The 18,480-nt window shown below is 44.3% G+C and overlaps 1 protein-coding gene across 1 annotated transcript in view; it reads right to left on the reverse strand.

Annotated features, from left to right (window-relative positions):
• The window catches only part of arl15b (ADP-ribosylation factor-like 15b), a 56,013-nt gene that overhangs the window by 31,219 nt on the left and 6,314 nt on the right, over positions 1 to 18,480 (reverse strand). The window contains exons 2-3 of the mRNA XM_066650951.1: positions 2,076 to 2,220; positions 1,545 to 1,604 (exon numbers count right to left, since the gene is read on the reverse strand). Coding sequence (XP_066507048.1) covers positions 1,545 to 1,604; positions 2,076 to 2,220 — 205 coding nt within the window. The remainder of the gene's footprint in view (positions 1 to 1,544; positions 1,605 to 2,075; positions 2,221 to 18,480) is intronic.

Here is an 18,480-nt window from a genome sequence, read left to right on the forward strand (position 1 = left end):
TCTCGTATTGTGCCATTTTTGTTTGGTTGTCTTCTCTGTTCTTATTTTATTTAATTTTTTTAAACATATCTTTAAAAATCGTTTTAAAGATGATGACAATAACAGACGGTAATTACAGAAACTGTTCCCATCAATCACGCTTGTAGCATCTGTTGCGTCAGCTTCTGAAATAACAAAATGCTACAAAGGATCCTCCGGGTGACTGTCTGTGAGGAGTGTGGTGTGTTCTCCTTGTGTCTGCGTGGGTTTCCTCCGGGTGACTGTCTGTGAGGAGTGTGGTGTGTTCTCTCTGTGTCTGCGTGGGTTTCCTCCGGGTGACTGTCTGTGAGGGGTGTGGTGTGTTCTTCCTGTGTCTGCGTGGGTTTCCTCCGGGTGCTCTGGTTTCCTCCCACAGTCCAAAAAACACACGTTGGTAGGTGGATTGGCGACTCAAAAGTGTCCGTAGGTGTGAGTGTGAGAGTGAATGTGTGTGAGTGTGTGTTGCCCTGTGAAGGACTGGCGCCCCCTCCAGGGTGTATTCCCGCCTTGTGCCCAATGATTCCAGGTAGGCTCTGGACCCACCGCGACCCTGAACTGGATAAGCGCTTACAGATAATGAATGAATGAATGAATGAACCTTGCTTAAGGTAAACTGTGTTTATTTGTTGTCTGTTCTTTCGCCCTCCACTGACCAGTTTATACATTTGCAGACCGTATTCAAATTCCAGACGAGACTAACGTTCTGTGACAATAATCTGGAGAAATAGGATTTAAATGAAGTAGAACTCGTGTTAATCAAGTTGAACTTAAGCTGCGAAGTGAAGAAGAAAGCGCAGAACGCATCAGGACAGCGCAGTCTTCCTCAATAAAGCTCTGATACGAGTCCTCAGAGGGGGTTTGGCTCCTGTCATAACCCCAACCCTGCGCTTCTCGAGGGGGTGGGGGTGAGGTTATTCCACGGGCCTCTGACACAGCGATGAACTCATCTGAGGAAATGCTTTCAGGAGCGCATGAAAGGAAACAAGGAACGCATAATGATGTGAACTCTGACGTTTTAACCAGGAGAAATTCGGAGGGCGATTTTGTGGGAACGGTTGATTACAAGGTCACAGGTACTTTTCTCTTCAAATGAGAAAGTGCTTTGCTTTAAAATAATTGTTAAACTCTTTCCTCTAGTTGAACCGCTACGTGTAAGTGGGGCTGAAACACACACACACACACACACCTTTCACACATGAAGTTTCATTTAATAAAAGATAAAACGCTCTATTTCCAGAGTCACACACACATCTGACGTGACTTTTAAGGGCATTTAACCTTTTCAAAAAATGGTTAAACTCCTTTTTCTATTAAGGAGCAATTCACACCAATGCACTGTTTATATCTTAAGCATTTAATTATATTGTAAAAGACTCCAAAATACACTAAGGTCCTTACACATCTTACGTATGTGATTTCTTTACTGTTCCCCTCACCACCACCGGTTAAATGTAAGCAGAACTGGATCAGGAGGTGAATCCTATAAAGATCATACACTACAGTTAACACAGAGACAGGCCACTTACCTCCCAACTCCTTGACGTTTAATATGGCGTTCGGAAATGGCACAGCTTTGATACTAAAACCTGAGAACGAAACAAGAGCAGTATTACCTACGGCATTTAAAGCTGATCTCCGACTAAATCCGTCTCTTTACACACTGAGGTCTGAGGATAAGGAGGACATCTTTATCTTTCAGTGTTTATTTAAAATGATTAGAACCTGAGCACGAAACGGAGCACATAAATACTACATTATGTTTTTCCTAGTAGAAGATGTGTGTATTTAATTTGACCAAGGAGGTGCGGAGATCGTAAATATTTTTGTGGCTGAATCCAATCCCGAAAGGCGCTGTTTACACTCGCCGTTAATAGGAATGTTGTCTGTAAACACATTTAAAATACAAGTGTAAATGTGTTTGTGATCACAGCACAGTCACTGATATTAATGTCAACTGTAAGCAACGCCAAAATCGTGGGTCCTGGTCGAGCTTCAATTTCAGCTAGTGCAGACGTCTGTCTATTTGTTTGTGTGTGTGTGTGTGTGTGTGTGCTGACCCGTCGTAGGGACGATGCTGTCTGTGGCTTCACTACAAAGTCTGGAGAGTAAACTAGTCTTTCCAGAGCCTGTTATTCCAATACACACTACATCATACTCTGGTCTGGGAGGAGGAGGACCTTTACAGCACAGCGTCCTGAAACACTGAGAGAGAGAGAGAGAGAGAGAGAGAGAGAGAGAAGACAAAGACAAAAAAATTTAATATTAATGAAACAATATGAGGATATTCTGCTGTATTTCTTATATTTCCTTTGGTCTGATTTTGTTATGACACATTTTCATTGCTGTAAAAGCTCCAGGGACCTGGAGGTTATGGGTTTGATTCCAGCTCCAGGTGACTGTTTGTGAGGAGTGTGGTGTGTTCTCCCTGTGTCTGAGTGGGTTTCCTCCGTGTGACTGTCTGTGAGGAGTGTGGTGTGTTTTCCATGTGTCTGCGTGGGTTTCCTCCGGGTGACTGTCTGTGAGGAGTGTGGCGTGTTCTCCCTGTGTCTGCGTGGGTTTCCTCCGGGTGACTGTCTGTGAGGAGTGTGGTGTGTTCTCCCTGTGTCTGCGTGGGTTTCCTCCGTGTGACTGTCTGTGAGGAGTGTGGCGTGTTCTCCCTGTGTCTGCGTGGGTTTCCTCCGGGTGACTGTCTGTGAGGAGTGTGGCGTGTTCTCCCTGTGTCTGCGTGGGTTTCCTCCGGGTGACTGTCTGTGAGGAGTGTGGCGTGTTCTCCCTGTGTCTGCGTGGGTTTCCTCCGGGTGACTGTCTGTGAGGAGTGTGGTGTGTTCTCCCTGTGTCTGCGTGGGTTTCCTCCGTGTGACTGTCTGTGAAGAGTGTGGTGTGTTTTCCATGTGTCTGCGTGGGTTTCCTCCGACAGTCCAAAAACACATGTTGGTAGGTGGATTGGCGACTCAAAAGTGTCCGTAGGTGTGAGTGTGTGAGTGAATGTGTGAGTGTGTGTGTGTTGCCCTGTGAAGGACTGGCGCCCCCTCCAGGGTGTATTCCCTCCTTGTGCCCAATGATTCCAGGTAGGCTCTGGACCCACCGCGACCCTGAACTGGATATAGGGTTACAGATCATTCATTCATTCATTCATTCATTATGTGAAAGTAGTATTATATAATCTAATGTGTGTGTTTTTACAGCATATCTTTTTAGCAAATTAATAGACCTTTTTTTTCTCAATTAAAATTAATAAAACTGTAAACGAATCGGGTGTAAATTTTCACATGACATTTAAATGAAAAAAACTACAAAAACAACCACACGTACTGAGCTCTAATCTCTGAGTTTAATTTGAGAAACAGTATATTTTTAAAGGTGTTTACATTCTGTATTTGGTTTACAAAGATGAGAACATGAAGTGAGATAATAAACGAGCCAGCTTCCCTTTTCCACAAATGTAGACAGGTGGAACAACGCAGAGCTCTAAAAACATAATCGAACGTGTGGATACGCTTGTCAGTGTGTGAGTGTCAGTCTAAAATCCAAAATACACCACTAAGCCTAGACATCTCACATCTGTTAACACCATCTGGTTGAGTAAAAGTTACTGCAAGAGGAGGGAAGAGAAAGAAGAAGAAGAGAGAACAAAAAAAAACTCCTTTGCACCAGCATGGTTCCATTGAAATCATATGGACACAGCGTTCAGAGACGGTTCTGGAATAATGGCCTCTATATATCTCCCACAAACCCACCCTACTTTCTCACAATAGCTGTCAGAGTGCTCTGGGTGACGTCATGACAATGTAAATATCAAAGAAAAGGAAAAATCAGAGAACGTATAGACTTTATAGATACTGCTGTCGTCCAAAATGTGGCACCAATAAGGCGTAACAGATCAAAAGACAACCAGCTTAAACAAAAGAAAAGAAGATCAAAGCACTCAGGACCCACCATTGATGTTGCTCAAGAGTGTGTGTGTGCGTGTGTGTGTGTGCGCATTAGTTCAGGGGTCACTGCTGTGAGTTACGCTGTGCTGGTGTTAGTAACAGTGAAATATCAGAGGCGGCCTCTTTCCCGTAAAAGAGCTACGTTTGGAGCCCAACACTTTATCTCACTCTCTCAACACTCAGAACCTTACACAACACACCAGATAAAACTGAGAGAGAGAGAGAGAGAGAGAGAAACAGAAACAGAGAGAGAGAAACAGACAGAGAGAAAGAGAGAGAGAAACAGACAGAGAGAGAGACAGAAAAACAGAGAGAGATACAGAGAGACAGAGAGAAAGAGTCAGAGAGAGACAGAAAAACAGAGAGAGATACAGAGAGACAGAGAGAAAGAGTCAGAGAGAGACAGAAAAACAGAGACACAAATAGAGAAAGAGAGAGACAGAGAGAAACACACACACAGAGAGAGAGACAGACAGAAACAGAGAGAGAGACAGAAAGAAACACAGAGACACACACAGATAGAGAGAGAGAGAGACAGAGAGAAACGCAGATAGAGAGAGAGAGAGAGAGAGAGAGAGAGAGAGAGAGAGACAGAGAGAAACAGAGAGAGAGAGACACACACAGATAGAGAGAGAGAGACAGAGAAACACAGAGAGAGAGAAACACAGAGAGAGAGACAGAGAGAGAGAGAAACACAGAGAGAGAGACAGACAGAGACAGAAAGAGAGAGAATGGGTGATTAAATAATAAAATACTAAGCAAAAGAAAGAAAAATAGAAAAGAAAGAAAGGCAGACAATACACAGAAAACTCAAAAAGGCACTAAACAAAAAATAACTCATGTTTTTTAAAAAAATTTAAATGAAAGTGACCACTCTGGGACTGACCGAGACACGATGCAGGTAAAAAGATGTGACCTGCATCAAAGTACTCACATCATATGAGAAATCTCATGTTCAGTGACACATGAACGTGCAGACGTCTGTAAGAACTTAGTGCAGATATTTAACATGTGACAGGAGGATGTTATGAGGGAGAGGAGGACAGAGAGAGGAAAAGTTTGGCTAAAAATGTATTAATAAGTGGATCGCGCCCTCTAGTGGCCTAATGCAGAAACGTTTCTCCTAGGTTTGAACTCTATATAAAAGCTGTTGTAGTGAATGTGTGCTTAGGACTGGTTCATAACACCTCACCCAAACTCATCGCTTATTTTTCCTGTTAAAAACACAGATAGTTTGTCTACTATTTAATATTTAGTGCTCTTCATGCCACCAGAAACCTTACATGTACATAATGTCCTATAACACCACCTGAGAAAACATATCACAGAACCAGGGTGTGGATCTACCAGTGGGCACTAATCTGATGTAAGATTTCTGGATCACCACCACCACTCCATTCCAGCCTAAATGTATTGGATGGAGCTCCATCCTTGTGGAGAACCCGGTTCCTCAGCTCCACTGCTCAGTGCTCCGGGCGTTCTGCCCCTCTAGAACACATTTAACATTGGGCACAGTGACATTAGGCTCAGGTTTTAGAGGTAATTTGAATAAAATGAGTGGCTTGTACTGAATACTACTGAAGAACAAAAAAGTGAATATAATATAAATATGACATTTTTAATGCAAGTTATTGTCTTATTTTTGGTTAATATATTGGAAACAAAAACAAAAGCATGTGTATAGTTCACATGTCATGCAAGCACTATACTAAATTTATCAAATGTACTACAACTGTACATTAAATGTTAAGAAGTGTGATCTCTGTAGAGGATATTCATTCATTATCTGTAACCCTTATCCAGTTCAGGGTCGCGGTGGGTCCAGAGCCTACCTGGAATCATTGGGTGCAAGGCGGGAATACACCCTGGAGGGGGCGCCAGTCCTTCACGGGGCAACACACACACACACACACACACACTTGAGTCGCCAATCCACCTACCAGCTTGTGTTTTTGGACTGTGGAAGGAAACCCACGCAGACACATGGAGAACACACCACACTCCTCATAGACAGTCACCCAGAGGAAACCCACGCAGACACAGAGAGAACACACCACACTCCTCACAGACAGTCACCCGGAGGAAACCCACGCAGACACAGAGAGAACACACCACACTCCTCATAGACAGTCACCCAGAGGAAACCCACGCAGACACAGAGAGAACACACCACACTCCTCACAGACAGTCACCCGGAGGAAACCCACGCAGACACAGAGAGAACACACCACACTCCTCACAGACAGTCACCCGGAGGAAACCCACGCAGACACAGAGAGAACACACCACACTCCTCATAGACAGTCACCCAGAGGAAACCCACGCAGACACAGAGAGAACACACCACACTCCTCACAGACAGTCACCCGGAGGAAACCCACGCAGACACAGAGAGAACACACCACACTCCTCATAGACAGTCACCCAGAGGAAACCCACGCAGACACAGAGAGAACACACCACACTCCTCACAGACAGTCACCCGGAGGAAACCCACGCAGACACAGGGAGAACACACCACACTCCTCACAGACAGTCACCCGGAGGAAACCCACGCAGACACAGGGAGAACACACCACACTCCTCACAGACAGTCACCCGGAGCGGGACTCGAACCCACAACCTCCAGGTTCCTGGAGCTGTGTGACGGCGAGAGGATATGTACTTTTGAAAATCAACAAAAAATAAATAAATAAATAATTACTTAAACCAGAGAGGCACTAAAACCACTGTGTGACTTTACACCAACATTTAGAAGCAATCACGACTTAAAATCTAATTAATGTACAAACTCAACATTTAGCTTAGAATTAAAAATATACACAGAACCTGAAAAACGTCTGCTATTACAGCCTGCTGTATCAGAACTAAGATCAGGATGCTCCCGAACTAGTTACAAATGGAAGACTTCACCACAAGGGGGCAGCAAACATTTCAAACTAGAATACACAGCCAAAAAAAAAAAAAAAGAGAAAGGCCTTTAGAAATTAAACACAAACACGTTATTGTTCAAAACACACCGCGGTGCAAGAGAGATAAGTGTGTCTCTGTCGTCATGAAACAGTTAATAGCAGCTTTATAAACCTGACTATTAAAAAGCCTGGGGCCAATCGGGGTGGTTTTTCCACCCACCACCACCACACACACAACGTACAACACACTTCCAGACACAGAATCCGTGTAAATTAAGAGGCTCTGCAAAATATGCAGCCAAAAAAGAATATGACTGCCACAATCCTAATACAGTAGGGTCTTTTTCCCACACCCAAAGCCTTCAAAAGCGAGCACAAAATCAGGATGAAAAGGAAGGAATTTGCTTGGGGGGGTGAGGGGGGGGGGTGAGAATGGACTATTCTTAGCTGCAAAATATCCTCGCCTTAAAATAAAAAGGAAATGCGTGAGATTACTTCCATTCTGTGACATCGGAAAGTAAGTTTTTTCACAGAGCACTCTATGAGTGAATTATGATTTCATATATGATTTCAAATATCATAACAACGGCACTGTTGTAGCTTGAAATACCTGAAAGAAAAAGAGATTCCAAAACAATCAATAAGGCTTAGTTACTGCTACACCAATGTTAAACTAATGAAACTGACCACATACATCATACTAATAAAGGGTCTGGGTACAAACTACAAATCCAACAGACCTCCCTCATGTAAATGGACAGTCACCTGGAGGAAACCCACGCAGACACAGAGAGAACACACCACACTCCTCACAGTCACCCGGAGGAAACCCCCCGCAGACACAGGGAGAACACACCACATTCCTCACAGACAGTCAGCCAAAGGAAACCCACGCAGACACAGGGAGAACACACCACACTCCTCACAGACAGTCACCCGGAGGAAACCATCCGTTCATTATCTGTAACCCTTATCCAATTCAGGATCACGGTGGGTCCAGAGCCTACCTGGAATCATTGGGCGCAAGGCGGGAATACACCCTGGAGGGGGCGCCAGTCCTTCACAGGGCAACACACACTCACACCTACAGACACTTGAGTCGCCAATCCACCTACCAACGTGTGTTTTTGGAGCGTGTGAGGAAACCAGAACACACCACACTCCTCACAGACAGTCACCCGGAGGAAACCCAAGCAGACACGGAGAGAACACACCACACTCCTCACAGACAGTCACCCAGAGGAAACCCATGTAGACACAGGGAGAACACGCCACACTCCTCACAGACAGTCACCCGGAGGAAACCCACGCAGACACAGGGAGAACACACCACACTCCTCACAGACAGTCACAGGGAGAACACACCACACTCCTCACAGACAGTCACCCAGAGGAAACCCACGCGGACACAGGGAGAACACACCACACTCCTCACAGACAGTCACCTGGAGGAAACCCACGCAGACACAGGGAGAACACACCACGCTCCTTACAGACAGTCACCCGGAGGAAACCCCCCGCAGACACAGAGAGAACACACCACACTCCTCACAGACAGTCACCCGGAGGAAACCCACGCAGACACAGAGAGAACACACCACACTCCTCACAGACAGTCACCCGGAGGAAACCCACGCAGACACAGGGAGAACACACCACACTCCTTACAGACAGTCACCCGGAGGAAACCCACGCAGACACTGGGTACAAACCCCAAATCCAAAAGACCTCCCTCATGTAAATGGACACGGTGGAAGTACAAGGTGCATCCTAAATAAGAGAATGTGCCACAGTACAGGTTTAACAAAGTCTCGATTTGAAATCCCCGGAGAGCACCTCAGCCAAGCCATGGCACTGTGTCCAGATGTTTGATCTCCACCGCTCGAAGAATGCAGAACAAATGCTTTCCAGACTCTACACGGCCCAACACTGACGTTCAGTTACAGAAACCCCAGAAAAAGCTCATTCGCTTGATGAGAGGTGTTTTAAACTTCACCCCGCTCCCTTCAGAGTCAGCAGGGACACCATTAGTGAACATCGCAGAGCCGGGCCTAGTCTTTACTCAGGTGCTGCAGATGGTCCTGCTGATCGCTCTCTGGCAAAGGACCATCGCACACTCCCCAGCGCAAAGACTCAGGGCTGAACACGGTCTACACTTAAATGCTGAAATGTACACTGAGAGTCTAAAAGTCAATTTATAATTATGAATTTCATAAATTTTCCAAGTTTTCCCAAAATTAATAACCAAAACACTCCTAAACCATAATAGATTGAACTGTAAACCCTTCAAATTAAAGCACTTAGAAGTGTTTATTATATAATATATAAACATATTTACTCATTCAGCCCTGCAGAGAGCACAATGGACACGCTGGAAACCTCCCAGGACACGCTGTACTCAAGCAGGGCCCGTCCACTTCTTTCACAAGTCCAGCTTGTTTCCCAAAAAGCCACAAAGGCACAGTCCTTTCAGTGGTAACTGGCCAACACCAGCTCCGTTGCCCTGTTCTCCTGCAGCCATGGTTCCACAGGGGGACAGCTGGGCACCTTGCCAGCTGGGCCCTGCAAACAGGAAACGCAGAAGGGCCCAGAACTGTGATTGACGCTCCAAAGGGGGGGTTGAAGGAAGTCCCACCCCTTTATACACAAGAGACACAAATACAATAAAAAACCAACAGATCCCATTCATTCGCTGCTTTTGTACCAAGAGAGCAGGAAAAGCGGAAAAAGGTGACGATTATCAGCCACCGCACAGGCCAGACCTGACAATGCCAACACACAATGCCAACTGACAAGGCAAACAATTTGCCTGCCCCTGTGCCACACATGAAAACACTAAAACAGCATGACTACACAATACTGACATTGTCTAACTGTAATATAATAAACCTGACATTCTCAGGCCAGACTGCTTCTGTTTTACTGCCTTAGAGCAATGACTCTAGCTGGGTCTGCATCCAAGGAAAGAACTGTATTTTATGGCGTAGGTTGATGGAAATTCTAAATATACAATAAAATCATTACAGGAACTCTTTGCCTCAATGGTATTAATGCATTTGCTGAATAAATAATACAAATTTGAGTTAAGATTTTGGCCTGAGACAAAAAGAATTAAGTAATGTCATAGCTATAACTAAGGATCCAGTGGAAAATTCATTCATTCATTCATTATCTGTAACCCTTATCCAGTTCAGGGTCGTGGTGGGTTCAGAGCCTACCTGGAATCATTGGGCGCAAGGCAGGAATACACCCTGGAGGGGGCGCCAGTCCTTCACAGGGCGACACACACTCACACATTCACTCACACCTACGGACACTTTTTTGATCGCCAATTCACCTACTAACTTGTGTTTTTGGACTGTGGGAGGAAACCGGAGCACCCGGAGGAAACCCACACGGACACAGGGAGAACACACCACACTCCTCACAGACAGTAACCTGGAGGAAACCCACGCAGACACAGGGAGAACACACCACACTCCTTACATACAGTAACCTGGAGGAAACCCACGCAGACACAGGGAGAACACACCACACTCCTCACAGACAGTCACCCGGAGGAAACCCACGCAGACACAGGGAGAACACACCACACTCCTCACAGACAGTCACCCGGAGGAAACCCACGCAGACACAGGGAGAACACACCACACTCCTTACATACAGTAACCTGGAGGAAACCCACGCAGACACAGGGAGAACACACCACACTTCTCACAGACAGTCACCCGGATAAAACCCACACAGACACAGGGAGAACACACCACACTCCTCACGCGGGAATCGAACCCACAACCTACAGGTCCCCGGAGCTGTATTCCAGTGGAAAAGTGAAATTAAAATGAACTTCTATCTCACAAATAAACAAGAGCATAATGTTGATCAGTCATAATGACAGTTGTCAGTGTTTCAGAGGCAAACCTGACGCAGCCCGACTGCTACACATCCAAATATGAACGGCATAAAAGCCCCAGTGCTCAAACGCAACATTGCTTAAGTGCCTCGCAGGCCATGACTGAAAGTCTGAGTGCCTTACAGGCCAACACTGATACAATTTGGCATGCAGAGAACAAGAGGCACTGACAGGGACGCAGTGTTTCACAGGGAAGTTTCTTACTGTCTTACAGATGTAACATACTAAACTTACAGTCCAATATCAACACTGACTGCCTGCCTTCCAGGGCCAAACTGCCCTTCAACTGACAAAACTGGACTAACTTACAGGACTAAACTGACACAGGCACAAAGACCAACACTGGCAAAGACAAAAACAAAGACACTGTTAAACTGCCTCAAAGGCAAATAATAAAGCTGCATGTCTTTTAAAAAACACAATCTTACGAAAAGAAGAAACAATAAAAACATGTTACCAATGAACACTATTGTTAACCTAGATTTGAATAGTTTCCATAATTTTAGCAAAATCCAAGTAGAAACAATGCACTGACGCATTACAACGCAGTCATAGTGGATTAGACATGTGGAATATAAATGTGTTACTGAAATCACCCACAAAACCTAACAATAGCTGGAAGGTAAGTAAAGAAAAAACCTGTTTTACAGTAGAGCCATTATCTTGTGCACCATCTACAAAAACGACAGAATATTTTAAGACGTGCACCAGAAGACACAAGACAAGAGATTTGATACGGTGACAAAATCTTTCAGTCTCAAGATGTGTCTCCGCCGAGCGAAGTGAAAGACAGTGAATGTATCTCTTGAATAGCTGCTCTCTGGCAGATTGCTAGGGCAGCGAATCGCCCGGGGGGATTTGCACAGCATTAAAATTGCAGCAGGATAAGAGCATGGGGCTCAGCAAAGCCTTGCTAAGCTGCACTGCTCCCCTGCTGCTCTGGCACTGATGGTACCAAGTTGGAAATCTCTTGCCTTTCTCCACTGCCCTCTCGGACTTCAGACACGCAGACTAACCACTGCTAATCCTCTCGGCCCTGACCGGGCACTCCAGATAACGAATAAGACCATTTTCCATTCTAATAACTGCTGAACAATATGTAGCCGTGACTTTAATAAACTATTATGGGATGGGGATTTCTATGTGCGTTCCCAAATATGGAGCCAATGTCTGATGAATTGGTTTGACTTCCAGACTCGGAGACCTGGAGCTTCTCATAGAGGAAGACTGCCTTTGTTTTCCCAATCCGTGATCTATTCCCACCCTGTTCCCACCTTTCACTAGAAAGAGGAGGGGAGCTTATTTTTGAATGGCATCCTGTTTGGTCTCGCAGAGGATCCCTGTTTCCCAGCATGCCCTGGGGCAGTGGGCCAGCGCTTGCCATCACAAACGGCACTACGACAAATCCCAACCTTCTGAAGCGGAACTGTAAAAACTGCCTGCTATATCCTGCCTTATCAAAGCACGGAAGGGGAGCATGGGGAATAGGTGATTTGGAGTGAGCCAGTCACCGGGTAACTGAGAGGATAAATAAATAAATACATAAATCAAAAAGACATAATTGAAAATACAGAAGCGATATGCTTCTAAACAATGTACAGCATGTCATGTGTTGGTAGGCTGGGCTATCCACATTACAGCAATAAGCGTTTTTATGACTATCCCATTCTAAAACCACAGGTTGGTTCCCCATTTGCAGCTATAAAAGCAGGCGTATAGCTCGGCACATACTGAGTCAGCAGAGCCATGCTGACTTCTGTGCACTCTGCATCTTAGCGTCCCCGCTCTGAATCTTTAAGTGATCTGCCACTTTGTGGCCGAGTTGCTGTGGTTCCTAATTGCTTTCACTTTTCAGTAATAGCACTCATCCTGGAATCTTGGAAAATCTAGGAGGGAAGATATTTCACAAAACTGACTTGTTGCACAATGCTTGAACTCAGTGAGCTCTTTTGAACGACTCAGTCATTCAGAAATGTTTGTGAAGGCACACTGCATGGCTGGGAGCCTGTGACAAAACACCTAAATTCAATGATTACGTGAACACATTTGTCCATATAGTGCAAATTTAAAGCTCAAAATGAACAAAAACTAGAAGTGAAGAGAAAGAAGATTCCTTCTGTCTGTATCTGTGTAATCCTTAATTAACTTAAAATGGCACCAAGTGGAGTGCTGAACAATTTGGAGAAAATATACAACTGCTACTTTAATGCTCAACTGCTATTTTAAACCAATACAACCCAAAGCCAAATTCAGCCCAGACAGCCAGCTCATGAGTACTTCCTTATTAGGTTAAATATCTCCACATAAAACTGAATAAACACTGATCAGTCATAATATTACAAACACTTCCTTGGACATAGGGGCACTCTGTACTACAATTACAGACTGTAGTTCATCTGACGCTCTGCATACTTAGCTGACCTCCTTGATCGTGACCCCCAAAGGACAGGTATGATTTGGGTGGTGGATCATTCTCAGCGCTACAGTGACACGGACATGGGTGTATGGTGTAGTGTGTGTTGTGTTGGTACAAGAGGATCAGACACATCAGTGCTGCTGGAACTTTTAAACACTGTGTCCACTCCGTTAGACACACCTTCCACATTGGTCCACCTTGTAAATGTAAGGTCAGAGACAGCAGCTCATCTGTTGCTGCACATTCGGTTGGTTGGCAGACTATCCTCAGCCCAGCAGTGACCGTGAGGGCCTTAGAAACAAACACTACGACATCAGTGTCACTGCAGCAATGAGAAAGGTCCACCACCCAAATCATACCTGCTCTGTGGTGGTCCTGACCACTGACTAACAAAATGAAAGGGCTCAAACTAATTATGCAGAGCAACATCTGGAATTATACAACTACAAAGTGCTCCTGTATGCTCAGCGGCACAGAGAGAATGTACAGTGAGTGTAGAAACAAGGAGGTTATAATGTTGATCAGTGTAGGACAGGATTAAAACTGCAGCGCTAGTAAATTAAAAACTGCAATCTTTCAAATTATGAGTTTGAAACAGAAATATTTAGTTCCTGCTGAAGCAGTCAAAGGAGAACCCGGCCATTCTGGGCAGACACAGTGGATAGCCATTATTCAGAAAGTATCTACCATTCCCAGACGATTTTTAAAACATTTGGGGTCGCCGTGGTATCCAGCCAGAGCTGAATCAAGTCTCTTATTTGAATAATGTGTTGTGCTACTTGAACTCCACGGCATCTGAGAACAGAAAACCAACAGAGACCATTGGCTTTCATCAAACTGCTGGATAAGTCTTTGCTGAGGACTTGATTACTAATATAAACACAAGTGACTCTCATGCATTTCACGTACTCCTTCTGGAAGTGTCCATTTTGAATTAGACCTGGGTAGGCTTTCAAAGTACACTCTCAGGTGGGGGTCACGTTATTGTCACTAAAGGTTCACAGTGTAAATGTACCTTTAAAAAGGTACATCAGTGTTTAAAAGTCAAGTTGTGTTCCCTAAAAGGTACATTACATTCTCTTCTTCAGAAGGAGAGGTGAATATTTGTAAGCTTTAATTATAGAACTGTGTTAAATTAAAAAGCATAATAAAAGAAATAGAGCATATGAAGTCAACACAATTTAAAAATCTACAATTATAATAGAATACGGTATAATTACGTTCCCTAATTAAAGGTACAAATATATGCCCTTAAGTGTACCACCACAGAGACAGTGTAGGTACTAGGTATCTTCCGGTATCTTCCCATAGGGCCACATTCATGGCAAGGAAGGTAGAAAGACGTAATTGATTTACCAATACAGTTTTATTTATTTATGTTGAGGCTGCCATCTATTAAAGTTTTGTTACTGTGGAATTTTAGGAGGGTAGGCTTTCAAATATAAAAAATAAAGCAGATCTGAATATCACTCTTTAATGTCCACAAAAAGCCATAAAGTCAGTATAAAATGTAAGGTACTACTATATACTTGAGATAAGTTTTCAAGTTGGTAAATACTTAGATAACACAGCAGCCTCTTAAGAGTTTTAAATGTGACTGATCTATCACAGACCTGATCATTAAGCTTACAGTAATTAAAAGATTTCAATTTTACCGCTCTGAAGATATTCAAAATTAGAGTGTGTCTGAAGCTCAATCAAAGCAGTTTGTATAAAAGCCATCAATAGGAGACTCTGTTTAAAAGACCCCAACAAGCCCTACACAGCTACAAAAAGGCTACCAGCCCCAAGCTCTAAAAGTGTATTTAACAAGGCATCCTGGGATTACAAATTATGAAGCCATGTATTGAGGAATATTTCACAGCCATCTTTAGATCAACCACCCGCTCCGGGTGACTGTCTGTGAGGAGTGTGGTGTGTTCTCCCTGTGTCTGCGTGGGTTTCCTCCGGGTGACTGTCTGTGAGGAGTGTGGTGTGTTCTCCCTGTGTCTGCGTGGGTTTCCTCCGGGTGACTGTCTGTGAGGAGTGTGGTGTGTTCTCTCTGTGTCTGCGTGGGTTTCCTCCGGGTAACTGTCTGTGAGGAGTGTGGTGTGTTCTCCCTGTGTCTGCGTGGGTTTCCTCCGGGTAACTGTCTGTGAGGAGTGTGGTGTGTTCTCCCTGTGTCTGCGTGGGTTTCCTCCGGGTAACTGTCTGTGAGGAGTGTGGTGTGTTCTCCCTGTGTCTGCGTGGGTTTCCTCCGGGTAACTGTCTGTGAGGAGTGAGGTGTGTTCTCTCTGTGTCTGCGTGGGTTTCCTCCGGGTGACTGTCTGTGAGGAGTGTGGTGTGTTCTCCCTGTGTCTGCGTGGGTTTCCTCCAGGTGACTGTCTGTGAGGAGTGTGTTGTGTTCTCTCTGTGTCTGCGTGGGTTTCCTCCGGGTAACTGTCTGTGAGGAGTGTGGTGTGTTCTCTCTGTGTCTGCGTGGGTTTCCTCCGGGTGACTGTCTGTGAGGAGTGTGGTGTGTTCTCCCCGTGTCTGTTGGTTAGGTGGACTGGTGAGTCAAAAAGTGACCATAGGTGTGAGTGAGTGAGTGAATGTGTGTGCGTTGCCCTGTGAAGGACTGGCGCCCCCTCCAGGGTGTATTCCCGCCTTGTGCCCAATGATTCCAGGTAGGCTCTGGACCCACCGCGACCCTGAACTGGATAAGAGTTACAGATAATGAATGGATGAATGAACTTATTAATTAAAAGTCATTTGAAGGACAGGATGGCACAGATTTGGCATGTTGCCTTGCGGCCAGGGACTGAACTGTGATACATCACTAATCTCACTTTCTGCTTTGACAGCACTGAAAAGAAATCCTACTCCTCAGACCGAAAAGCTGGATAGAACCTGACAGTGTTGAAGCAGGCTAAGTGAGGCGCACGGAGTGACACTGAACACATCACCCAACAGGTTTCACAATGTAAACCAACCCAAACAAAGAGGCAGAGAAACCTAGCCTCAGGGCTGAGCTGCAAAGGCTTTTCAAATATTTATTAAAACAATGATCTGAGGGTGGTGACTCAAGTGCACTGATTTGGAATGTAATAATGGAAAATAATCAATTGCGCAAATATGAAAGAGTTCACGCTGTGTTGTTCTGGACGCCCTGAAATATAGCTCCTCTACAGAGTAAATATACTATAAACATAAAGCCTCTTGTACATACCGCTACACTGTAGCTAACCCAGTAATTTATGTGTTCAGAATATTCTAATAAATAATTCTGAAACACTCCCAAACACTACTTTAACAGGCTCTACCAAGCAACAAAAAGACCACAAGGCCAGCCCTCAAAATTGTTCAGCCGTCATCATCCTCTTATCCATCTCAGGGTCACGATAAAATCATACGTTTAATTGTAAAAGCATTTCTAAAACAGATCAAAGACTCAAATCATTATTATGTCGAAATCCGAAATTGTGCAATGCATTAAATGATCTACTAAACGATCATAACTTCATTGTTTTGAGGTCAGAGATTTACACGCCTTGTAAATGTGATTAAATCACAAAAAAAAAAAAACGTTTTCTTAGAAACATGATTCACTGGCGATGGCCAGAAAAGGCGAAGTAGGCTCCAGACATGAATTCCAGGGAAATAGTTATAAATTCTCTGGCAAACTACATTTCGTGACTTTAGCTGAGGTGATTCTGAATCAGAAGAATAAAACGCCAAACCACAATGACCAGAAATCTATTTGGGACAGGGGTGTTGAACTTAAACCCTAGAACGTCACCTAGCTGCAAAATTCAGTATGTAAATAGGTTCAATAACCACCCCCCCTCCTTAATTCAGTTGAAGTTATGACTGGGTGGCAATTAAAGGTTGAATTGCATTAAATGACCAAAAGCCCAACAGCCCTTACAGCACAACTCCAGACTAACATCCATAGTTTAGGAGATCAGGCTGATAACACGGCTTTTTAACACACCATTAGCACCGAGAACAAATCACACAGGGCACTAATGACCCACATTACACTAAGCTCTCACCAGCCACTACTGACCACTCAAGCAAAACCCTCACCACGTCCTCACTCACACTCCAACAGAACTATAAACACAGGCTTTAAATCGTGGATGTGCAGTGCCTCTTGGAAAAAAAAAGAAACACTTCCAGTAAACATTCATTAGTGTAACAGGGAACCAGGGAGTCCTTTATGGAATCGTAACTTTTTTTGGCATCTTTTTCCTTTTAAAACTGTACAGACAACAGCGCCATCAGTAATTATACACTGCTGCGTAAAGGGCAGTTTTGTGCGGGTTGATCTTACCAGTGGGAGGAATATCAGGGGAGTCAGTTCTCGGGGGGGTCACCTCCTGACAAAACATTAGCCTGCTACAGAAAGATTAACATTAATAAAAGTATGATCACAGTGCACTGACTGGTCTTAGCTCAACAAAATAAGAAACTAATTTAACAGAAAATTAACGACCTTGTTTGCTATACTCCCATTGACGGCAGAATCGTTTCCACTGGTGTTAACTGCACTGACCGCCACTGGGCACCGGTCTAAAGACCTGTTCACGCCGAGTCTGATTTTTAAACGTGAAAAACACGTATTTTAACGTGTCCTTCACACAGAGTCCGAAACTGATGGACTACGACTGCGTTTTCTGCGTTTGGTGGATGCGTTAAAATCAGGCCGACCAATCAGAGCGCCGTTGTCGTGGTTACAGGCCAAAGAAATGAGCAGGACGGCATCGGCTGAACACAAAAGCTTAAAACATAATCAACACTCTGAAACTTAAAATGTAGAGGTTAAAGTAAATATAATCCCTTTTAATGAGAAGAGTAACACGAAGCAGAAGCAGAGCCTCAAACTCCCCCACTGACCTTCAGAAACACTTTTGGCCTCCCTGTGTTCTTCTGGAGACTGAGGCATATTCAGTGTGTGTTTAGTTGTAATGTTTACAGTAAAATAACAAATTCATCATTGTTCCTACTCAATAAATCCATTTATTATTTTTCTTTCTCAGCATCTTCCCATGATTTCAGAGCAATGAGACTTGGTTTGAAGGTTCCACTACCTCAAAAATGGTACTGCTCTCACCATTAGCCTCGGCATGCTCAAGACAAATGGGCACCAAAAACTGTCAATGACTGTTGGACAAGTGTCAGCAGTTGGCTTTGGGTGACCATCTTAGCAACGCCTCCAAGCTGATACTTCTAGTTCAAAACCGACTAAGTGAAGTGATGTATTTCCTACAAGTAAACCCTCTCCTCCTCCTGTCTTAACATGTTTGTCTCTAGCAATCTCACGTATGA

The sequence above is a fragment of the Hoplias malabaricus genome, chromosome 18 (genome assembly GCF_029633855.1).
Source record: "Hoplias malabaricus isolate fHopMal1 chromosome 18, fHopMal1.hap1, whole genome shotgun sequence".
In the NCBI taxonomy this organism is placed as follows: Eukaryota; Metazoa; Chordata; class Actinopteri; order Characiformes; family Erythrinidae; genus Hoplias; species Hoplias malabaricus.